This window comes from Hyaena hyaena, unplaced genomic scaffold (genome assembly GCF_003009895.1).
Source record: "Hyaena hyaena isolate Hyena2069 unplaced genomic scaffold, ASM300989v1 scaffold_63, whole genome shotgun sequence".
Classification (NCBI taxonomy): Eukaryota; Metazoa; Chordata; class Mammalia; order Carnivora; family Hyaenidae; genus Hyaena; species Hyaena hyaena.
Genome location: NW_024080695.1, coordinates 2,645,471 through 2,669,228, shown reverse-complemented (window position 1 = coordinate 2,669,228; position 23,758 = coordinate 2,645,471). Strand labels below are relative to the sequence as shown.

At 60.5% G+C, this 23,758-nt stretch overlaps 1 protein-coding gene across 1 annotated transcript in view; it reads left to right on the top strand.

Moving 5' to 3' along the window:
* Positions 1-23,758, top strand: part of SORCS2 (sortilin related VPS10 domain containing receptor 2) — a 410,780-nt gene that overhangs the window by 327,832 nt on the left and 59,190 nt on the right. Inside the window, exons 4-6 of the mRNA XM_039232113.1 lie at positions 7,523-7,687; positions 16,920-16,993; positions 21,699-21,763. Of these exons, the coding sequence (XP_039088044.1) occupies positions 7,523-7,687; positions 16,920-16,993; positions 21,699-21,763 (304 nt within the window). The remainder of the gene's footprint in view (positions 1-7,522; positions 7,688-16,919; positions 16,994-21,698; positions 21,764-23,758) is intronic.

The window sequence follows — 23,758 nt, the reverse complement described above, 5'->3', positions numbered from 1 at the left end:
AGCGCAGGGATGGCCGGGCCACCGCCGTGGTGCTCGGGGACTTCTGTGCTCGCGGTCACCAAGCCCGAAGCTCGCGTGGCCTGATGGCTCCACAGCCCCGGGGCGGGGGTCTGAGTGCGTCCTTATGCTCCCCAGGATGCGTCCGCCCACAGGCCTGAGGCGCAGCGCTGGAGAGTTATTTTTGCTCAGCATGAGTCACACAGGCGGGTATGACACTGGCATAGCTGCTAATTTAAGACCCGAGGGCGGGCTCGGCTGTACTCCCTTGTCTCCGCGCTCTGCCTCTCCTGGCACAGCTGTCCCGCCAGGAATAGACTGGGCAATGGGTGATTTTAAATAGGTGACGCGGATCCCGGGGCCTGGGGTGGGGGCCCTCTCTTAGGGCGGCGCGTGGGGAGAGGCAGACTAAGATAAAACACCCTCTCCTTGTTGGGATTCTGAATGCAGACCGGAGATCTCTCCAGAGGCCAGAGTTGCTGGTCGCTGTTTGTTTCCCGCTATAACTCGGAACTTCCAGAGCTGGGATTCGCGAGAGCCCTGCTGGGAGGCGGGCTGGGGTGTGGGCACCACCTTTTGGAAGAGAAGGGCCCGAAACCCTGCCGTGGGAAGGGGGGGCCAGGGAGGGCGACCTGGCGGTCTGAGCGGGGCAGGGTGGGGCCACATGCGGTTATGGGGGGGGTGCGGGGGGTGCAGGCAGGCAGGTGCCAGCAGGGGGTGGGCCAGGCCGGCTGCGAGGCACAGGCTCCTGTGAAGGGTCCCAGTGGGGCGTCTGCAGCCTGCATCTCCTTAGAAACTTCCAGAAGGCCTCTCCTCGCTCCAGTCCAGCCTGGGTGAGGGCACCCCTTCCCCGGGGGTCAGTGGCACTGCTGTACTCCTCACACCATTGAATGCCTTCTCTTGTCTTCGGTGAGCTCCCTGGCGACCCGGGCCTGATGTGCAGCTGCATGAGTCAGTCAATGCTTTTAAAGAAAAAGACCCCGGGCAGGGGGAGAAGGAAAGGATGGGGAGGAACAGAAAGTCTCCGTCCCCTCCCTGCCCTGCCCCCTCCCCCCCACCCTACCCTGCCTCTTCACATGGCCAGAATTCCATCCCCACAGTCCTGGACTGATGCAGACTTCTGGAAGCCATTCCTGACAGTCCCTGAAGGCAGAGGTCCCTCTAGACCCTCCCAGGTCCCCTGGGACAGGAGCCCTACTGTCCGTTGCTACTCCCTGGGCAGGTGCAGTCATGTGACTGGCCAGGATGTGTCCCCCTGAGGCAGATGGGGCTGTAGGGACAGAAGAGGCTTTGGTTCCTGGCCGGCAGTGGGACCTTCCACAAGGCAGTGGGCCTCTCTGGCCACGCCCTTGCTCACACCCCAGAAACGGGTCACTCGCCTGGGGCACCGTCTCTGCTCTCTGCCACGTCTGTCCTCGGATCTCAGGGTGCAGGGGGCCGTAGGCCTCCCGTCCCTGTCACCACCTATGACCTGTCTCCACAATGTGACCCTGACTCAGAATGGCGCTTGGTGAACTTGTTAAAACCACTGCCATGCTAACCCCAGTTTTCCTGTGCCGGCTGCTGCCCTCACGTGCCGGCTGCGCCCCGGGGACCGTCTCTTCCGATCGCTTCCGCAGTGGGGAGTCCTCTCTCCATTTCATAGAGGACGGCACTGCGGCTCAGAGAGGTGAAGTAGCTTTCCCAAGGCTGCGCAGCTCGGCAGGGCACCCGAGGCCTGCGGCCCAGCTCCGCGTGCCCCCCAGCACCCATGTGTGTGTTGTGGGCTCGCTGGCTTCCCGGGGCTGCCGTCCGTTTTCTCTCCACGCCGCTGAGAAGCATCAGAGCAGCATCTCGAGGCTGCGGGTGGGGCCGTGAGCAACAGAACCCCGGGGACGGGGCCTGACACGGGGCGGAGTGGCTTATATCACTGTCGCCGGTGGGGAGTGGCGGCCTGAGACACGCAGAGAGCGGGCTCGGGGCTGACGACCGGCCGGAACTACTGTCTGAAGGAGGCCTCCACCCGGAGGGAGCTCGGGGCGCACCAGGGGCTTTGAGCAGGTTCGGGTGGGGCCAAGACACTGCACTCCTCGCGGGATCCAGTGACGCGGGGGCTCCGGGTCCCAGAGTTTATTAGTTGAATAGTTTCGGGGTGATGGGGGGCCGGTTTCTGGTGTGTGTAACCTGGGCCATCGTGGGGGATGGGGAGGTTTAATTCTGGCCTGCCACTGTCTTAAAATTCTTTTTTTTTAAGTGTTTATTTGTTTTTGAGACAGAGCGAGAATGTGCGCATTTTCAAGGTAGGGACAGAGGCGGGTGGGAAGAGAGAATCCCAAGCCGGCCCCACGGTGTCAGCGCAAAGCCGGACGCAGGACTCGATCTCCCGAACCGTGAGACTGTGACCTGAGCCAAAACCAAGAGTCAGATGCTCAACCGACTGAGCCGCCAGGCGCCCGAAATTCTTCATTCTTTTTGAACAAGGAGCCCCCCCGTTTGCACATTGCCTGGGCCCCGCAAATTATGTCGCCAGCCCGGGGACTCACGCTCAAACGGGCTGGCCGCTCATCCTTTGAGTCTGTCCCGTATTTCTCTCTAACGTGTGGCCTCCGATTTTGAAGCACCCAGGCTCGGGGGCCCCCAGAACCTACAGCAGGTACCATATGCTTCCCCGGAATAGAAAGCAGTAAAAATACACCAGTGAAAATAGTCTGGCTCCTGATTTGGAAGAGCAATCTGCCGCCTCCACTCTGCGCGCTGCTAATTGATTTGTTTTCTTTGCTCCAACAATCTCCTCCTTGTCAGCACTTCCCCCCCCCCCCCCCCCCCCGTCTTTCCTGGCTTCCTTGTCCCACTCGGAGGCTGAAAATAGCCCCCGATCCAGATTGCTGGGTCCCCGGCCAGAACCACTTCCTCTGCTTCTTTCTCCACCTTGGTGCCGCCCCAGGCACGGGTGCGATGGAGGGGTGAGCCGTACCCAGGCCCTAACTCGTGAGCAGATAGCATCCACACCCATTTATTGGGAACATGGCGCCCCCTCGGTGCCAGGCCCAGTGTTCCAGGCAGAGATAGATACAGCAGTGGCAAAGCCATAGGCTCCAACCAAATGGAAAGGGAGACTCAACAAAGGGAAGGACACTAGGAATGATGGGCTGAGTAACTGAATGCCCGAGATGCTGGCAGAAGGGGCAGAGGAGGGATTAGAGTAACTGTTGGAGGCTGTGTATCCTGGAAGGCTTCCTGGAGGAGGTGATGTTTGAAATGCGCCTCCGTGGATGAGGAGGTGTTTGATAAGAGATAGGAAGTGTGTCCTATCATAAAAGCAGGCTGAACGCATGCCGGGGGCATCGGCAGAGCAGGGACACCCAAATTGAATGAGACGTATTCAGCCTTGTTGCCGTTGCCCAGGACTAGGGGCTCAGAAAATTTCAAGTAGCTCTTTTAGTTTTATCGCGTGTGGATTTTGGTGTCATTCGCAAATCGTCACATCTGAGTCTGAATGACCAGCGATGAGGTCGGGGTTATATTGGTCCCGCTGTACATTCCAGCCGCGGGAACAGTGTGTGGAAGGTCAAGATGTGAGCGGCCTTGGTGAACCGGAGGAACACACCAGCGGTCTGAAATCGCTGACACCTGGAGCCTGAGGCCAGGGCAACAGGCAGGCCAGGGGTCCTCACCCTCCAGTCATCACGTCCCCTCTGACGGAAACACCTCCCCTGGGTCTGCCAGTCGATTTCCCATCTATTCTTCAAGGCACATCTGGGTATCACCTCCTCCAGGAAGCCCTCCTTTCTGCCCTACACCTGGCTGCTACTTTCTCCCCGCTCTGCTGACTCAAAGCCCTGTGCCTACCCAAATCTTTGCTTGATTCTGCCGTTTTAGCAACCGTGGAAGAATGAATGAACGGATAAATGAATGAAGGAACGAATGAATGAGCCTTCGTCGATGTGCGAAGCTTTGAATAATGGTGGGAAATCAGTGAATGACATTTTTGATGACGTCGGGCCTCCGGGCTTCTTAAATGTCCCGAAGACTGTTTTCCTCCTGAAGGAGAAAAGCCAACAAAAAATTCCTTGGGAGGCACAAATGAGACGGAGGCACTCGTGCGTGAGTTCTGTACCCGTCGGCCCGGATTAGCTGCCGGCGCCTTGTGAGGCCCGCGCTGCCTGCTTGCGGTACAAGATCGGAGCGCAGTCGCTGTCCCCACGCTCCAGGATCGCGACCTCCCGGGGGAGGCAAACAAATAAGTAGTTGCCTCGTAAGAACATTGAGAAAGGATCAGTACGAGAAAGACCTTGATGAGTGAAATTTGGGGTCCCCTGGCCCCGTGGAAGGGGTCGCTGCCCTGGGGGGGGGAGGGGCACAGAGTGTGGGCTGCGCTTTGGGCAGATGTTGAATGAACGGCGCCATCTCCACTAAGAGGGTAAGAGATGTGGGTGAGTTGTGTGTCTGCCTGCAGATTATCCAGCGAGGCCCGGTGCAGCGCAGACCCTTTAGAAAGAACTAGAAGCGGGCTGTTTTAGGGCAACGGAGGCGCAGGAGCCACAAAGAGCTGCCAGTGGCCAGAGCTGCAGCCTTTGGGCAACAAAATGACAACAGCCTTGAATTACAACTCAGTGTCTCACATAAATATTCATGAGCTCATAGTGATGTAAATAAATGATTGAATAAGCAAAGGAGAAGGTCTCCCAGAGAAGAGTTCTCCGGAATGCACATAACTCCTCTGCCCTCAAGGAGGGGAGCCACCCTCGGCAGACAGACCTGGGCTGTGCCTGGGGATGTCCTCCAAAGGGACAGCATGGACACGGTGACAAAATGCGTTGCAGTCGCCGGTGGCCACACAGCAAGGCCAGCACAGCGACCATAGGTCCCCTCGATGGCATGTGCTCCGGACCCGCTGTGGTCAGGGGGGTCTTCACCTTCATGCCCGTCCCCCCGGAGACCTGTAAGCCCAGTGTGACTGCGAGGAAAGCACAGACAAGCCAAAGTCCAAGAGGCAGTCTGCGGGGCATCTGGGGGCTCAGTCAGTTAAGTGTCTGACTTCGGCTCAGGTCATGACCTCATGGTTCGTGGGTTCGAGCCCCGCATCGGGCTCTGTGCTGACAGCTCAGAGCCTGGAGCTGATTCAGATTCTGTGTCTCCCTCTTTCTCTGCTCCTCCCCCACTCGTGCTCTGTCTCTTTCTCTCAAAAGGTAAAATAAAAACTTAAAAATAAATTTAAAAATAAAAACAATTACTAAAAGGCAGTCTGCAATGTGCCAGAACATCTCAAAATTGTCAAGGTCACAAAAAACCAGGAGAAAGTCTCAGAAAGTCAGGGGCCAGAGGAACTCAAGGAGATGCAAGGACTGAATGTCATGTGGGGTCCTGGATGGGGTCCTGGACTGGAAAAAGCCATCGGGCGGGAGGGGGGGGCACCAGTAGAAGGCAGCGTGTCGTGCAAATGACCTGTGCGTGCAGACACTGGGGCGAACGTCTGATTCTCATGTGAGATCCCACTGTCTTTGCAACTTCCCTGTACATTTAAAATGATTCTACACCAAAACGTTTATCTAAAATAAAAAAATACATTCTTTTGAACTCTGCCACTTAAAACCAACCCCTGTTAAGGTCTCCTGTGTTTCCTTCCGTTCATTTTTTTTTTTTTAACGGAGGTATAACGGACACAGAGCACTAGCTTGCTTGCAGGTGAACGACATACAGATCTGGCATTTGTGTGTGTTGTGAAATGATCACCCCAGGACGCCTGGCTGGCTGTCATCTGTCACCACGCATAGTGACAGCGTTTTCGTGTGACGAGAGCTTTCAAGATCTACTCTCTTGGCGACCTTCAGATATGCACTGAATTATTACTGTGTGTAGTCCCTGTGCTGGACACATTTTATAAGGGGAGGTCTGTGCCTTCAGGCCCCTTCACCCCTCGCCCACCCCTACCCCCACACCGCCCATCTGTTCTCTGCATCTGTGAGCTCAGGCTTTGTTTTCGAGTGTTTTTACTATTTTGAGGGTTTTGGGTTTTTTTTTTTTTTCAATGTTTATCTTGACGGGGGGGGGGGTAGGGAGGTGGGGAGAGATCAAGCAGGGGAGAGGCAGAGAGAGAGAGAGGGGGAGACACAGAATCCGAAGCAGGCTCCAGGCTCTGAGCTGCCAGCACAGAGCCCAACACGGAGCTTGAACTCACTCTCTGACTTATCTCACGTAGCACAGCGCCCTCAGGGTCCGTCCATGTCACCCCGTTTTCTTGTGGCTGGATGATAATCCTCTCCCCCCCCCCATTCTTATTTCTGTGCGTCCCCACCAACACGGCTACGCTTACCTTCTCCACTTACCACGGACAGAATCACAACACGCTTGCTTGCCGTCTGGCCCGTGTGAGGCCACAGGAGTTGCACTTGCCCCTGAGTCTGCTCTGAGGCTCTGCACGGGGCCTGAGCTCCCATCCCGGGAAGCGGCTTACGTGAGGCGGGCACGCCAGCTGCTCCCAGGCCCTCGGCTTCTCCCGCGCGGAAACCACACCGCAGGGCCACCTCGGACCCCTCCCCCCCCCCCCCCCAGAGCATGGCCTCTGAGGGACCAGGCTCCGGGAGCACCCTGCCCACCTCCTTCAGACCCTCGTTCGCCGGGGCGGGTGGGCTCCGTGGCCTGGGAGACCGGTCAGCATGTGCGGAGCCCCTCAGGGCTCCCCTGGGAAGGACAATCGGATTCTCATTTGTAAAGACAGGGTCTTTTTGTGCAGACTTGATTTATACCTCGTGTGCTTCATCATCCCTAGAGGGGTGCCGGGGAGTGGGGGGGCCCTCACGAAGGGGCTCAGTGCCCCACAGCCTCCCCCTGGGAAAGCCGGCTTGTCTGGGCCAGGCTAGCCCCACCCCTGCCAGCACCCCGGCCCCCCTCTGTGCCTCAGTTTCCCCATCAGCCGTGCTTTCCCTGATTCTCTGGACAGGGACAAGGCAGGCTCCGTGGGACCCCCCACCCCCGATGGCCATTGGCAGAGGGGGGTGCGTGTGAGGGGCTGTCTGCTCCATGGGTACTTTGTCGGTTTCCAGGGCGACCCCATCCTGAGATGGTTAAGTCCATCTCTCTGTAAAGACCCTGTTCTGAGGGAGGGCGGGACGTGGGCACCTCTTCCCAGGTGATGCCATCGACCCACTGCGGGGCCCTCTCATCAGGGCCTCGCAGACCCTGACCTGAGGCCACGCCTCCAGGCCCGCTCCCTGCACGGCGCACTCGATGCCCAGGGTCACCCCCGACCCCGTCCCGTTCTCTGCGTCTCTGCGCGGTCTCCGTGGGCCCCGGTCGGCCTGGAAACAGTACTTCCACCCGATGGCTGACGCTGGGCCCTTGCCGCCCCCACGGAACGGGTCCCGCACTCCAGGAACCCCAGCTGGTCGTCGGGGCCTCACTGTCTGCTCGAAGCCGCCGGCACCGGGCTGGGGAATTCCCGCGGAGCCGGCACATGGCTGAGCCACCGAGTGGCCCACACGAGGGGGCAAGGGGTGGCCCGACGATTCCGGCCCTGCCCTCACGCCTCCCCGGCCTTGTGTTCCAGATCGTCCTGGTGAGCTCCTCGCTCAGCGACCGCGACCAGAGCCTGTTCCTCAGCACGGACGAGGGGGCCACCTTCCAGAAGCAGCTCGTCCCCTTCGCGGTGGAGACTCTGATTTTTCACCCCAAGGAGGAGGACAAGGTTTTGGCCTACAGCAAGGAGAGCAAGGTGAGCGGCGGGGCTGGAGCGCGGTGGGCTCGTGGCCGCGTGCGGCCTCCTCCTCACGGGGTCCCAGGGGCCCCTCTCCCCGGGCTCTGGGTGGTCTGGATGCCCCCCCCCCCGGTCGCTGCCTTGTGTGGGGACGAGGTTGGGAAGGTGAAAGGTGCACCTGGCACAGGTAAGTGCGTGAGGCGGGATGGAAAAATGGTAGGTAGTTACTCGGCTTCTTCCCTCTCTGCCTCCCCTCTGCATGTACCAGCTGTAAGGCGTCTTCCGTTTCTAGAACATTCCGCACACCCTCCCGCGCTGGCCCTGCCAGGTCTTTCTGCCAGCCTGGGATGCGTGCCCACCGTCACTAGGGGAGGGAGCGTCCTTCTCGGGTCCTCTCCTCGGGGGCTGTGCCCAAGGGACCCGAGGGCGCCTCCCCAGGGCAATCAGGGGGAGTGGAGTGGAGGCTCTTTCCAGCCCCAGGGGGTAGGAGAGACTCGGGGCCGGTGCAGCAGGGACGGGACCCCCGCCCGGGGCCTGCGGGCTGCGGAGGGGGTGCCCAGGGCAGGGCAGGGGCCAGTGGAGGAAGGAGCACCCCTGAGCCCCAGAGTAGCCGAGGCTGGTGCTGGCTCCCTGCAGCGCCGTGGCTGACGCCGGCAGACTGACGGCTTACAGCAATAGGAGTGTGGCCTCCCAGAAGTCCAAAGTCGGTCCCTCCGGGTCAAAGTCAAGGTGTCTGCAGGGCCTCGCTGCCTCTGGAGGTTCCCGGCGGGACCTGGCCTCTTCCACCTACTGGCATTTGGTGGCTTGTGAAGGAGACAGTCACCTTCAGGGGCAGCACCTTCCTCTCTGTCTGCTCTGTTTTCGTAGAGAGGGAGAGAGATCTGAGGACCCCCTGCCCCACCCGGGGGCCCGGGGGAACCTTCCCATCTGAAGATCTTCAGTGAATCACATCTGCCCCGTCCTTCAGTGCCCTGTAGGGTCACATTCACAGGTGTGGGGATTTTTCAGCCTTTCAGTGTGGAGGGGAGGCCCCCAGAGTCTCTGGCAGCCGCCCAGGAGGAAGCCGGGCCCAGAGAAGGGGGACTCAGCCGGGGCAGCGGACGACACCCACACAGGCCAGCCCCCAGGGCAGAGAAGAGTGGAGAAGGGCAGAGCGAGGTCTGGGGGCAAATGGGAGTGGAGCTGTCCATTCCAGAACCTTCCTCTGCAACCCCCAGGCCTGCTTGGGCCCCCGGCTCCACCCGCCTCCAGACCCCAGTGCACTTCTTTCCCAGGGCTGATTGCGGTGTGCCTACATATCTCTGATATTATTCAGTTACTGTCTGGGTAAGGTCCTTGAGGGCAGAGACTGTTGTAGTGTTCACACTATTTTATCTCAAGTTCCTGGCTGACAACATTGGTTTCATGGATGGATGTTGAAATGTGGATGGGTGGTTGGATGGGTGGGTGATGGGTGGGGTTGGGGGACATTGATGAGGTGGATGGATGGATGGGTGGGTGATGGGTGGGGTTGGGGGACATTGATGAGGTGGATGGATGGGGGGGTGATGGGTGGGCTTGGGGGACATTGATGAGGTGGATGGATGGATTGGGGAGGTGGGTGATGGGGGGGGTTGGGGGTCGTTGATGGTGGAGATGGATGGATGGGTGCCCATTCGTTGGATCAATCAGTGAATAAAAGGATGGATTTCTTCCATTAGGGATGACGCAGGTCAAGGGCTCTAAATGGAGACTTCCGGCTTATTGAGCCATGGCCTCTCTACAGGACTGGCCTCCTTGCCCAGGTCTGGTCCTCACCTCCTGGCGTCCCGGAATTCCCTGGCCTCATGGGCTGTCTCTTTGCCCCTGGCACCCTCCTTTGGGCCAGCGTGTGCTGCTGGGTATTAATAGCACTACTTAGCCCTCCATGTAATTAGACTAAAACACAATCGCGGAGACTTATTTTCCTGCAGAAACTGACTGCATTGCAATTGCTCTTTAATTTATGGTGCCCTGAAAAATTAATGGAGCTGAAATCTTGGTTATTTTCCATGGTTCTTTTCTGCAACTCTAAGGAAAGAAAAAAGAGAGGAAAAAATGGCTTAGTGGTGGTTACAAAAGGAATGAGGAATTTGAGGAAATGAATAACAATGACAATAGGGTCTTGGTGGGTTTTTTTTTTTTAATTTTAAGGTTCTTATGGCTTTTAAAGCTCTCTACCTTCTAAGAAGGAGGGCGGTGGGCAGAGCAACACTGACTCTTTATGCCAACAGACCTGGTGTAGCAGGCATCCGCAGGTGCCGTGCTGAGTAACGAGCAGCCCCAACCTCACTGGCTCCCAGCAACAAGCATTATTGACTTGTTCCCGGACTGTGAGCTGGCCAGGGCTCTGCCAGGCTCTGCTGGGATTGGCTAGACATGGCTCCTGGCTAGTGGAGACACTCGGATCTCCGCATGTCTCTAATTCAGGGACCTGAGGTCACCTGGGGACATGCTGTTCTCATGGAGGAGGGCAGAGGCCCCGGGGTGGGGGGCAGGGAAGCTGCCACAGTAGCATTAGCACGTCTGCCTTGACCTGGAATATATCACATCCCCACACGCCATTGGCCAAAGCAGGTCATGTGACAAGGTCAGCTTCCACAGGGCTGGAGCCAGTCATCCGTTCTCAAGGTCTTGCAGGTGGACACAGAGCCAGACGCTCCCTCCAGCACACACTGTCCTCCACCCCTGACCGGCCTGCCCCGCTGCCTTCAGGGCCCCCCTTCGCCGGGACACTGTACCTCGGGGCGGTCTGGGGTTACCTGACCTGGAGCCTTCCTGGGTGAGCGCCTGATGCAGTGGTTTTTCTCTCAAGGCTCAACCACCTGCACTGGGAGCCTGGGATCAAAAGGATGTGAGGGCCGGGCAGCCCCTCCCCGCACTCTCCGGCCACCGCTGGCACGGCACTGACCTTCCTGGCTCCCTGTGCTTGTCCCCGGGACCTGCTTACAGGCACAGCCCGGGACACTTAGCCTCTAACACACGATAGACCCACCGTTATGTTTTATTCTGTCCGCCGTCTAGAACCTCCTGGTTCCCAGCACTGTGAGAAATGAATCTGAGCCCGGGACTGTCTTCTAGAGCTTTACTTAGTAGGGAAGAAAAGTCACCTTAGATGACCAATCAGGGAAGCCTTCCTGGCAGAGGGAGTCTGAGGAGAGGCGCAGGGAATGAATGGATCGCGAAGCACATTTACGTTTGAGTACAACTTCAACACGACAGAGATGACCGCACAAGCTGTTGGAAGAAAACTGAACGCCCGCCACCCTCCAGCCGCATTTATCCGGGTTGAAGCACAGTGAGGGAGGGGCGGGCAGGAGGCCCCCGACAACACAAGGGTCGGCAGCTTCACAGTCCTGCAGGGCGCCAGGCTCCAGAGTCCCACTTCCTCCCTGACCTCAGAGATTTCAGAATTGGGCAGAAATCGGGCTTCTGTGAGAATCTTACACGTGAGCGTGTGTTCCTCTGTGCTCTGACCCCTTGTGTCTGACAGAGCTCAGGACAGGGTATTTTAGCAGAGGAAGGCTTTGGCGTGGGGAACGGGGTGCTCTCTAAACTGTTGGGGGGGTCCAGGCTGGACCCCCAAGGATCCTTTGGGAGCCACAGAGCCATCCCACCCGAGCAGCCTCTGCCTCACATGCTAGGAAGCAGGTGGGGGGACTTACCACAGTCGAGGACACCCAGCCGATGTGGAGACCCGCGCACCTGGGATCGTCACTGCCGCAGCTGGGCTGCCCGGTGGCATCCACCGAGCCAGTGATGGACAGCGGGATGCAGAACTGGCTGCGGACTCCCTGACAGCCGCCCTCCACGCCCTGCAGCTGAGGACGGATGCCGCAGCAAGTCCTGCGACCTTGCGGGCCAGCAGCACGGCCCCAGGTGGCTGGTGACGACGCCCCCGTGCCACATTCACCCTCTCGCTGTCCCACAGGTGCATCTCCACCCCGGAATCTAGCTGCAAGAGAGTCAGGGCAGGTCGGATTCCCACTTTCCAGCCCCATCAGAGGGCGGCCCCCTAATCACCGCGTAAGACCGATGGGCACGCATTTCGCCAGATGCCCTACCCCAACTTCGTCCTGCTTGCCTGCTTCACCCCTCCCTGGCTCTGACTCCTGAGCCTCTCATGTTGACGTCAGCGGCGCATGTGTCCTGGCAAGCCCCCTCCGCTCCCTTCTCGGATGCGCGAACTGGAGCAAATCAGCCGTTCCGCGGGGGCCCCGGCGTGCAGGGTTTACTGGAACAGCTAGGATGTCCCTGGTGTGTCTGCTCCTCATTATTTCCTGGCGTTTGGCTTGTCTGGAGCGGAAACACTCCATTCCTGCAGCCGCTTATGGCACATTCTAAAGTCCCCTCCCGTGGGAGCAGATTGCAAAGGCTCCATCACGCCCTGGGGCAGGGTCTGTGGGGAGGGCAGCAAAAATGCCACCCGATAATGCACAGAGCCGATTCCCAGGCTCCTGGACGCTGAGGGCCGCACACCGGCCAAGGGCAGGAGCCATTCTGTCCCGATTCGCAGATGGAGAAATGGAGACGTGAGCTGGAAGGGGCTGGTCACTCAGGGGGCCCAGGGAAAGGACCCGAGGTGGCCCGTCCTCCTTCCCCAGGGGACCCCTCAGCCGCTGGGGTGCTACACGCAGGCCCACAAGACACGAACTGCTTCTGGAAGCAGACACGGCCTGACCTTGAGCGGCTTACTCACCGCTCTAGGCTTCCGCTCTTTCATCAGCAAAGGGGCAATGGCTTCTTGTGTGATGTGTGCGTGCATCTCGGTGCCTGCACGTGTGTCCAGGCTCTCCCACGGGGGCCCTGCTGGAAATTCGATACAACCAGCCGCTTGATCCACTGGTGTTTATTGAGCACCTATGCATACATGCCAGGCACGACTTCAGATGGATGAGTTCCTTTGCGCTCCTGAATCTCATGTTCCAGGGGATGAAAACTCCCCAAAGAGCCCTTTTTGGAAAATATTAAAGTGATCATTTCATCACATGGACCCTAGAGCCGGCGTCCGCAGACATGGCCTGGTACCTGCGCTTGTCGATACAGTCTTCCCGGGGCACAGGCGACCTGTCCACCCACCTCCGGGCTCTGGGCTTTCCCCTTTCCAAGGGCAGCGATGAGTCGTTGCGACAGGGACCACCCACCTGCAAAGCCAAAGGCATTTGCTGAAAACGTTCCAGAGAAGTGTGGCAGCCCTGGGCCCAGAAGCGAATTTGCCCGTTCACTCAGCGCACCCAGCGGGGACGAGCCCCGGGCGCGGGACGAGAGGTGCGCGAGGCGGGGTGGGTGCCAGCGAGCCGCACGCGCTTCAGCAGAGCATGTGTCGACCTCCCTCTGGGGTTGTTTGGGGGCCCCGCCCTCCCAGGATGCTCGCAGAGGCTCAGCCTCAGTCGCAGCCTTGGGTGTTTTCCTCAAGCCGATGACAGTAGGAGAGAGGACTTCACGTTTGCCGAGAGAGGGGACCACGTTCTGTTGTCACGGGGCTCACAGACTGTCCCGTCAGGCTGCAGAAAAGGAGGAGCCACAAAGGGGGTCAACCGGGGGTGGTGGTGGAAGGATCCAGAACAAACACAGGACTCGAATCTGTGGCCTCAGAGACAAGGAGTCCACTAGAAGCCAGGGGGCAAGGAGGCCGCAGGTGGAGGTGGAAGGGGACTGAGGGGCGCAGGAGGGAAGTGCCAGGGTCCCCGGTGCCGGGGGTGACAGGCCAGGGGGCATGCTCTGGGGCATGCCGCCCCCAGGCCAGGGTGGGGGGCTCCGTACCGGGAAGGCACTGCGGGCCGGTTCTCCCTGGGCCTTGAGCCCTGACAGGCCTTCTCCACCTAATGGACTGCGATTCCAGGGCCTCGGAACAAGTGACCTTCGCCACAACCCTGACCAACAGGTGGCTTTAGACCGAGTCTTGGACACTGACTGGGGGCAAGGAAGGGCATTCCAGCCAGAGGGAACAGCAGGCGCGGGTGCCCAGAGGACCCCACGGGACACATTCGCACCACAGTCAAGCATGAGCTCGGAGCTGGGTGTGACAGGGGTGCGGGATGTTTCGGGGGGTGTATGGGCACGGACAGCAGCTAGAGGGAGGCCAGGCAGCCCAGGGGTCCTGAGGGTGGGCTCTGTCCCAGGGCCCGGCACCGCCTGGGAGGTCTGATGCAGGAGGGAGACGCGGTCACATGTGTGTCCGGGAAAAGACCCTAGTGGCTGTGTCATGCAGCAGGGGCTGGCCGAGTGGGTGGAGGGCTGCAGGGAGGAGGCCTCAGTGAGATGTGGGTGGCTCAGCAGGGCCGCGGGGTGGAGGGGGGCAGGAGTGCAGCGGCCATGGGTCAGGGGAGGGGCCCAGCACACGTGGAGTGTGGTGACTCGTGCACGCGGCAGTGGGATGGTGAGGACTGGGCGGGGGTCCTGGCCTCGGCAGCTAGTGGATGATTGGTACGAGGCAGGGCCGGAGCGGACTTCCATCCATGCTGAGGGTCAGGACGGCACAGGGCTGACACTTGGTAAACCCCAGTTTCTCTTCAAAAATTCCACGAACCCTTCTTTCGTGAAGAGCAGCTGTCACACCACCAGTGGCCTCACTTGCTCTTTGTGGCTTAGGGCCCTGACAGGGACAGGCCGGGTCGGATGGGGAGCACAGAGCCCAGAATGCCTTGGCCAGCCCAGAAAGCCAGCAGATGTGGGCTCCCGGTCTAGCCGCTGTTAGCATGGCTTCTTAGACCCATTTTACAGATGGAGACACTGAGGCCATTGTACTGTGGGTACAGAGGCTCTCTTCCTTAGTTTTGAGCGCTGGCCATGAAATTGCTCTGCTTACTGGCTTGTTCCAGACACGTCTTGAGTACAGAGGAGTAAATGAAAGGGAGTTCAAATCACAGAGAATTCCAACCCGGCTTCTGCCAGCGACCAACCCCCGGCAAATCGCTCGGCGGGTCCCAGCTGCTGTTCTTGATCCACAAACAGGTTGATAAAAGCGTCTGACTCCAAGGGACGTCCTGGGGACGGTCCGAGACAGGCCGTGCCCGGCACAGGCTCGCACAGTCGGCCCTCAGCACCAGCCCTGCCCCCGTTGATACCATCCCTATGGGCCGTGGACAGGACGCGGGGAGCATGTAACTAGCACAGCCACTTTGCAACCCCACACGTCCCTGTGAGGAGGGACCTGGACCCCAGCTCAGAAAGTGGGGAACTGGGGTTTGGAAAGCTTTGGGGTGTCACACAGCATGTGCTGGGGAGCCTGGGGCTCACAGGTCACAGACTCCCCCCTGCAGAATTGTGCAGCTTCAGGCGTCATTTTATAGATGGGGAAACTGAGGCAGGGAGGTGACATGGTGGCACAGCAGCTGAGAGGCAGAGTTCGGGGGACACAGGCCTCCCCCGCCCCTGAGGCACAGCATGCCCCATCTGCCAGGGGGTGACTGGCCAGGCCTACCTTTGTGACACACGCTTTGGTCTGTGTCCGTATAGGATTTCCACGTGTGCTCTGCTCCATGGTGCAGGGGTCCCTTAAACCCTCCCGGCCCCGGGCGCCTGGGGGCTCAGTCAGTTAAGCGTCCAACTTCGGCTCAGGTCATGATCTCACAGTTCATGGGTTTGAGCCCCGCGTCGGGCTCTGTGCTGACAGATCAGAACCTGGAGCCTGCTTCCCATTCTGTGTCTCCTTGTCTCTCTCTCTCTCAAAAATAAATAAACATTTAGGGGCGCCTGGGTGGCTCAGTTGGTTAAGCGTCCGGCTTCAGCTCAGGTCATGATCCCGCGGTTCGTGGGTTCGAGCTCCGCGTCGGGCTCTGTGCTAACAGCTCAGAGCCTGGAGCTGCTTCAGATTCTGTGTCTCCCTCTCTCCCTGACCCTCCCCTGCTCATGCTGTGTCTCTCTCTTAAAAATAAACAAACATATAAATAAATAAATGAAACAACCCTCCTGTCCCCTTCCTCTGCCCCCAGGAATAGTGTGGATGCTTTAACGTTCCCATAAACCCCACCCATCGACAGGGGAGGCCAGCAAAGAAAACTTGGAAAAATCACGAAAGATGTACCTGGGACCTTGACTGTAGCCGCGAGCCAGCGCGGGGTTAGCGTTTCCTCCCCCCCCAGAGCCAGGAGTGCAGCTGCCTGACGTGGGGCAGAGCTGGCTGGAGAAGGGGAGTGGGGACAGACAGGACCTGCCCCCCCCCTGCCCTGCCCAGGCTCCTCATCTTACCAGCCGGGTCCTGGTGGGCTCTGCAGGGGCCGGGACACCATGAGAAATGTTTAAAAATCAGGACAACCCTTCCTTCCTCTGCATGTCTCTCCTGCTGGCTCCGTGGGTTTCTGTAACCGAAGTACAGTTGACACACAGTGTTACATTAGTTTCTCCTGTACAACATCGGGATTCCAGGATGTTGTTACCCTGTGCTCACCACAGGCACCTGCCACCTGTCACCGGGCACCACTGTTACGGGACCACGGACCACCCCCTATGCTGTGCTTTCCCCCCGCTAGGGGTGGTTGTCAGAGGGGAGGGGGTCTGGGGGGCCGGGCTGTCATGGTGCTTTTTGTGAGCTGTTTGTGTGTGTGTGGACATCACACTCCACAATGTCCGGGGACACTGGCAGAGCGAGTGCAGACCCTCCCAGGCCCCCAGGGCTCTGCCTCAGGACTCGGCACACGCGGGGCACTGACCCGGACCCTCCCCAGCCCAGGCCTCCCAGGGTCTGTCCCAGGAGGAGGCAAGACCTCGCGGGGGCCGGGGCTCTGAGCTCCCCCACGAGCTCACTGTTTCATCACGTGAGCACAGAGCATGAAACCCAAGTGTGGGGCCCTTGCGAGCACAGGCCCTGTGTCCCCAGGAGGCCTGCACGGAGGGGACCCCGCTGTCCCTGCCTGCACGGACCCTCCTTCCCACCGCAGGCCCTCTGCAGACCCTGCTCCCTTCTTCCCCAAACGCCCTGCGTCCCCGCCTCCTGCGGCTGTCGGGTCCCCGCGGACAGCAACACTCAGGCGCCGCCCCTCGGACGTCCGCCTGGCCGGGTCTCCACCAGCCGGCCTGGGGGTGAGAACGGCTCTTCGCGGAGCCCCTGCGCCTGACCCTCAGCCTCTGGGAGGTCGGTCGGTGCCCCCACGTGAGCGCAGGGCCTGCCTGGGCTGGACGGGCCCCCCGACCTCCATGGGGCGTCCATGGTCCAGGGCAGAGGACCCCCAGCCAGAGGAGGCTCGTTCCTCGCAGCGTGACCAGACTTCTGTTTCTCTTCTCTGCCCTGAAGCTGTACGTGTCATCGGACCTGGGGAAGAAGTGGACGCTGCTGCAGGAGCGCGTGACCAAGGACCACGTGTTCTGGTGAGAGCCCCCTCCCACGGGGACCGGCGCTCCCCTTTCCTCCCCGCAGCCCCCCGCGGGGCTCCCCACCTTCTCCTGCCTCCCACCCCAGGGGGACCCCCTCGTCCAGGGGGACCTCCAGGGTGCTCTCTGCTCTGCTGCACCCTGTGGGAAATGGTGCGGAGTCGGGGCCCGCTGCCCTCAGGTCACCCCTGTGCCCCTGGGCTGTGCAGCTTGACTCGGGTGCTAGACCCTCTCTGGGCTCCGTCCGCAGGAGGAAGAGGTGCTGAGGGCATCAGGCTGGCACAGTGCCCAGCACACAGTAGGCCCACCACCCAGTCTCCCCTCTTCTCCTTGCCACCCCCCCTCCCCTCCCTCTTCTTCCCCACTGGTGCCCCCTCTCCACCACCCCTGTTTCCCCTCCCCTCCCCACCTCCCTTTGGAGGTGTGTGCCCTTTGGCAGGTGGGTAGGTGACGCTCCTGCCCCGTGGCTGCCCACAGGAGGCCCGGGTCCTTCCTGGGGACCCCGAGTGCCACCCCAACCACTGGCCTTGTCACTGATGTCAGCTGCTGGCCCCACGGGCTTACGGAGGTGGGGAGGGGCCAAGAGGGGGGACTCCCCAGCAGCAAGGGCCTGGGAAGCAGGCAGGGGGGTGGAGCGCCACCCCGCGTCTGTCCCTGGCCCGGCCGGAAGCACAGGAGGCCTCCCGGGACAGAGAGGGAAACGTGCCCGCAAGTATCGGAAGGTAGATTGGTGCTAATTCAAACATGGTTATTATCTCGGGCAAATCAAATTATTTCTCCCCCAAGTTTCTCAAGTTGCTCTGAGTTGTTATGCGTGAGCGATAATCGGGCCTGACACTTGGCCACTGGGGCGCAGGGACCTTCCCGGAATGTGGTGACAGCGCTGGGCCCTCGTCAGCAGGGAAAAATGCTGCTTGACAGCATCTCTAAGACGCACTCAGTCCTCGAACTGATGGCGGAATCGCCAAAGCCCATGTGCCGTCTGAGGCTTGCACCCCTTAGTGCTCTGGGAGGCCCCCCAGTGAGCGAGCAACTCGTTGGTTTGGCCCGGGGGGCCCGGCAGGCACAGCCCTGGGGTGGGAGGCCCACTGCATCTGCGCCCACGACGGGCACCGAGTGTGGCCCTCCGCGTGGTCTCCCAGCGGCCCCAGAGCAAGGTCGTAACAGCCACGTGGGAGCTGCCACGTTGGGGGTGGGGCCTGTCCAGCTGGTACCCGACCGAGCATATCATCCAATCAGGTCAGAACCCAGACCCTGACCCCCACCTTACGGGGGGGGAAACTGAGGCCCAGGGAGGGCAGGGCATGTGTCCTAGATCATGTTGCTGGCAAGGAGCAGCCCAGGGCCATTACTGCCTCTGCCTGTGGCCAGTGGCCGTGCTGCCCAGAGTTCCCGTGTCTGCCTCTCCGCTTGGGCCCGAGCTGACTGACAAAGCCTCGGCCCTCGCCTTCTGTCAGCTCAGCACCTGCCTGGGCGGGAGGCGGGAGGCGGGAGGCGGGAGGCGGGAAACGGCTCTTCCCACTACGGCCGTGCGGAACCGCCTGCCTCAGGGCTTCCCCATGCTGCCCAGTAGGCGTGAAGGCCAACTCCCCGTGTCCCCGAAGCGCTGTGTCCCCCAGATGCCTGCCTGCCCCGGGTCATCTCACATGGCCCCTGTTTCTAAGCAGCAGACCGAAGGCCTTCCCCACTACCGTTTTCAGGGGCCTCACCAAACAGGAAGACACAGGGGCCAGCTCTCTGCCCCTCCCTGCAGGGAGCCAGGTGTGTCTGGGCTGATGTAATGCAGCCTCTCATGGTCTCCAGAACCACGGGCCCCTGCCTGGTCCAGGGCCTGGGGCTTGGGGGGGGTACTCTAATGGCAGAGCCACGGGGCCAAGGAGGGTGGTGGGGGCGCCGCTCAGTGGGGAGGGTGGGTGAGTGAGTGTGACTCACAGACCACGTAGGAGAGTGAGTCAGTGCAGGAGTGAGCTGGTGAGTGGGTGAATGAGTGATGGAGTGAGTGAGGGACAGCAGGAATGAGTATGTGAGGGATGAATGAGGGAGGAAATGAATGAGTGAATGAGGGAGGTAATGAATGAATGAGGGAGGGAGGGAGTGAAGGAGTGAGTAAATGAGTGAGTGAAATAATAAGGGAATGAATGAATATGTACGTGAGTGAATGAATGAGACAGAATGAATGAATAAGGGAGGGAATGAATGAGTGAGGGAAGATATGAATCAGTGAGTGAATGAGGGAGTGAGGGGGTGAGAGGATGAATCAATGAGGGAGGGAATGAACGAATAAGTGTGTGAGGGAATGAATGAATGAGGAGGCTATGAATCAGGAGTGAATGAATGAGGAGTAAGTGAGGGGATGAATGAATGAGGGAGGATACAAATCAGTGAGTGATCAATGAGAGAGAGTAACAGGGGAATGAATGAATGAGGGAGGGAATGAAGGAAGGAAGGAAGGAAGGAGGGAGAGAGTGAAGGAGTAAATGAGTGAATGAAAGAGGGAGGGAATGAATGAATGAATATGTGTGTGTGAGTTAATGAATGAGGGAGGGAATGAATGAATGAATAAGTATATGAGGGAATGAATGAATGAGGACGGCTATGAATCAGTGAGTGATCACTGAGTGAAAGAGTAAGTGAGGGGAATGAGTGAATGAGGGAGGGAATGAATGAATATGTGTGTGGGGGAATGAATGAATGAGGGAGGGAGGGAGAGCCTGAAGAGCTGGTGTCATCACCACCCTGTGCAGGTGAAGGGTTGTCGGACTGAGGCCCCGAGGGCCCGTCGGTGCCCCTGCTAACGGGAACTTTATGTCGCTTTATTCAGAAAAGAGAGAGAAATGTTGGGCAGGAGACCTTGGTCCTCCAAGCTCTCAAGGGGTCTGTTCACAGAAGCCTAAAGCAAACTTCACCTTGAAATAGTCTTGTCTTTTTTTTTTTTTAATTTTTTAATGTTTTTTTTTTTTTAATGTTTTATTTATTTCCAGGAGAGAGAGACAGCGTGAGAGACAGCGTGAGCAGGGGAGGGTCAGAGAGAGAGGGAGACGCAGACTCTGAAACAGGCTCCAGGCTCTGAGCTGGCAGTCAGCACAGAGCCCGACGCGGGGCCCGAACCCACGAACCGCGAGATCATGACCTAAGCGAAAGTCGGACGCTCAACCGACTAAGCCACCCAGGCGCCCCTAATTTTTTAATGTTTTATTTATTTCTGAGAGAGAGAGACAGCGTGAGCAGGGGAGGGTCAGAGAGAGAGGGAGACAGAGAATCCGAAGCAGCTCCAGGCTCCGAGCTGTCAGCACAGAGCCCGACGCGGGGCTCAAACCCATGAACCGTGAGATCATGACCTGAGCTGAAGTCAGATGCTTAACCGACAGCCCCCCAGGCGCCCCTGAAATAGTCTTTTCTTAGGGGCAGAGTGACAGACGCTGGAGCCCGTGGTTTGTGGCATCAGTGGGCTGCAGGGGACGCCTGTGGCTGGTGTCACACAGCGCCTCTGTGGGACGCGTGGCCTTCAGACCCACTAGGGACCCCCCCCTCCCCGTGCCCCTGGGGACCCCTGGTCCCTGGAGCTGGGAGGCAGGCTGGGAACCGGAAGGGACCAGCTTGGGAGGGGGGGTGCGCTCGGCAGCACTGGGGGAGGGGCTGCCGAGACCCAGTGCTCCTTCCACGGAGGACCGCTCGGTGGCCCGGAGGGACCCACGGGGAAGGCGGCCCGCTGGCCGAGTGGCCGTGGGAGTGACTCCCTGTCCTGACTCTCCCTTGGCTCCCTGGGAAAGGTCAGTGCCCAGGAGAGGGGTCGTGCTGGTGGGTGGAGCTGTAACAGTCGTAGCGTCCGGAGGTCTGTGTTCTAACCGGCACGGTGAGCTCGCCCACCGCCCCGGCGCCGCCCCGGCATCCTGGCTCCGGAGAACGCTGCGGTGGATGGAAGGTTTTAACGTGAGTCAAGGTCAAGAAAATGGCAGGTAGAGGATGGGCCAGTCGGCACGTGAAACGTGGAATCTGGTGCTCCCTGGACCGCGTCACCTCCAAGGGTCCTTTCAGTTGAGAAGCGTGCACTTCACGCCCTGGTGCCAGGTGCTGTGCCCTGTGCTGGGGGGGCGCCGGGGGGCGCCCTGGGGCCATTGGCCCGTCCCTGCCTCCCCGGGGGGACACGCCCATGGAGCTACGGCCCTGGGACGGCCTCTGTCTGTTCTCAGGTCCCTGACGGCTCCCCTGCCTTCCAGGCGCTGCCAGAGCCCTGGACCTGCCTCGTCAAGGGAGGGGCTGTGCCGTGCTGGGGGGGGGGGGGGGGGGTGGGAAAGAAGAGGGAGCCCGGGGGGTGAACCCCGCCTCTGCAGTTAGAGCTGCGCACCCCTGGGTGGCGGTGGGGGTCGTTTTGCTCTTCCGAGCTTCCGTTCCCTAATTTGCAAAACGAGGGTGATGTTGCCACGGCCTGCCCGGCCTCCTGAGGGTGTTTGATCATCAAAACAACAACCAAGATACAAGGAATGTGAAATCTTTGGTAAAAGAGAGTCTTCTATTAAAAGAACTTTGAAAAGAAGGATGCCAAGCGCACCCTGGGTTGTGGCTCCCTCCCCAGGAGCAGGGGGGGGACCGTGCCCTCAGAGCCACAGGCCACGGGGCTACTGGGGTTCAGGGCTGGACGCGGGCACCGAGAGGGCGTGGGGCCTCCCTTCTCGGCGCCAGCCCCCCGCCCGCTCTCTTCCAGGGCTGTGTCTGGGGTGGACGCCGACCCTGACCTGGTGCACATAGAAGCGCAGGACCTCGGAGGAGGTAAGTGGGGAGGGGTGCCTGCCCCGGGCGTGACACCCCAGCTCCGGGCCACTGGTGTGCCCTGGTTGGGTTCCTCGGCCGGCCGTGCTCCGCCGACCTCGCCGTGGGAGGACGTGGCGTGCCTTCAGGTGCAGGTGCAGCCGGGTGTGGACGGGAGGCACGGAGCTCCGCTCCAGTGGAAACGTCTATGAAGAGGGGGGTTGGTTCAGGCCCCTGAGCGCTGAGTGTTTCCTGCTCACTCTGCACCCCACCTCTGGCACTGCTGCGTGCTGCGGGGGGCGGGGCAAGGCCTCCGACGGCTCCCCCCCTTCAGCAGGGCAGGGGCCCGACCACCCCAGCCCAGCCGGCATCATGCCAGAGGGCGCCCAGGGGCCTGGCATGCTCTGGGAACCGTCCCCTGTGCTCCTGAGGGAGGAGCGCTGGCCGTAGAACTAGAGAAGATTCTAGAACCATGGGGTATTCTGGAACATCAGAGTCCAGAGGGCATTTATTCAACAAGCCCTTGTTGAGTCCCCTGTGGGCCAGGCCCAGTGTTGACCCTGCTGGGGACGCAGAGGTGAACAAGACACAGCCCTGCCCTTTGCCCGGTTGGGGACAGTGCAGATACCATCCACGTTGTACAAGCCACGGGGCTGGGTGCAGCCAGGAGGGGAGGGGGCGCCACCGCGTGCCTGTCGCTGCTCTGGCCGCAAGCGCTGGGCCCTGGAGCCTCCTCCTGCCTGAGCTCTCTCAGTGGAGACCTCACAGGTTGACATTTACACCCCGTGGGTGACAAGGGCCGGCAGCAGGGCTCCCTGGGAAGGACATACTTCGGGGGGGCGGGGTCAGGGTCAGAGCCCGGCCACGGAGAGTCCCCGCTGAGAACAGCGCTGGGTCAGCTCCCAGCCCGCCACGTGCCGGCTGCATGACCCTCTCCCCGCCCCTCCGTGTCCTCATCTGTGAAATGGGTCGGTGCGCACGTGGTGCTCGGTGCAGGGACGTCCCAGGTGCGCTTGGTGGGTGTGGATGGAAGTGGCTGCCGAGTCCCTTCAGCTTCTCCGAAGCCTTGGCTCCTTCCGGGACCCGCCGTCCTGCGGGGAGGTGAGGCTTCACCAGAACGAAGCTCAGGGGGTCCCGGCTTGCCCGGGGCTACAGGCCAGTGTAGACCCCCCCGTGCCACACACCTGGGCAGTGTCCCCTCCGCTGAGGGCCATGTGTGTCCCCTGGTGCCCGACACGGAGCACCCACGCCCCAGCCTCGGAGCCCCGCTAGGGTCCAGTCCAGCTGAGCTCAGTGGCCTTCCCGGTCCCTCCCCTGGGCGCCACCCACCCTGCCCGAGTGGGGGTCACCCTCCAGGCTCACCTTGCCCGTCCCTCCTCACCCCTGCTGGGAGCGCTCGCCCCCACGTCTCTCTCCATCTCTGGCTTCTCATTGTCCTTGGACCACCCTCCCTGTCAGCCGCCTTCTCGGGGCCTGGCCGCCAGCACAGCTCTGCACCCTCCCCCAGGCCTGGAGCTCTGTGGGGACAGGGTGGGGCCGGATTGAGTCACTTCGTGTCCCCAGTACGTCTGCTGAGTGAGTGAGCACATGTTCAAATGCCAGTGGCCCTCAGCCGTTACAGGGCCACTGTGAGCGAGGGAGCGGGTGATGAGTGACTGAGGGGGTATGTGAGTGGGTGGGTGAGTGGGTGGGTGGGTGGGTGGGTGAGTGGGTGGGTGAATGAGTGGGTGGATGAATGAATGAGCAAGTGAATGGATGAGCGGGTGAGTGTGTGGGCCTGTGAGTGGGTGTGAGCTGGGTGTTGGCTCGAGTCGGGCACTGTGCGAGTGTTCCCGCCGCGTGCCCAGCAGGCGAGCCCGGGACAGGGAGTCCACTGCTGCCTCAGGGAGTGACAGCCCTTGTCCGGCACCCGGGCGGGGACGCAGGATGTGCCCCCGAGGCGCTGATGACCTGAGCGCGCTTGTGGGCTCCGCTCTGGCGCCCGGGATTAATCCCCGCCCCCCCCCCCCCCCCCCC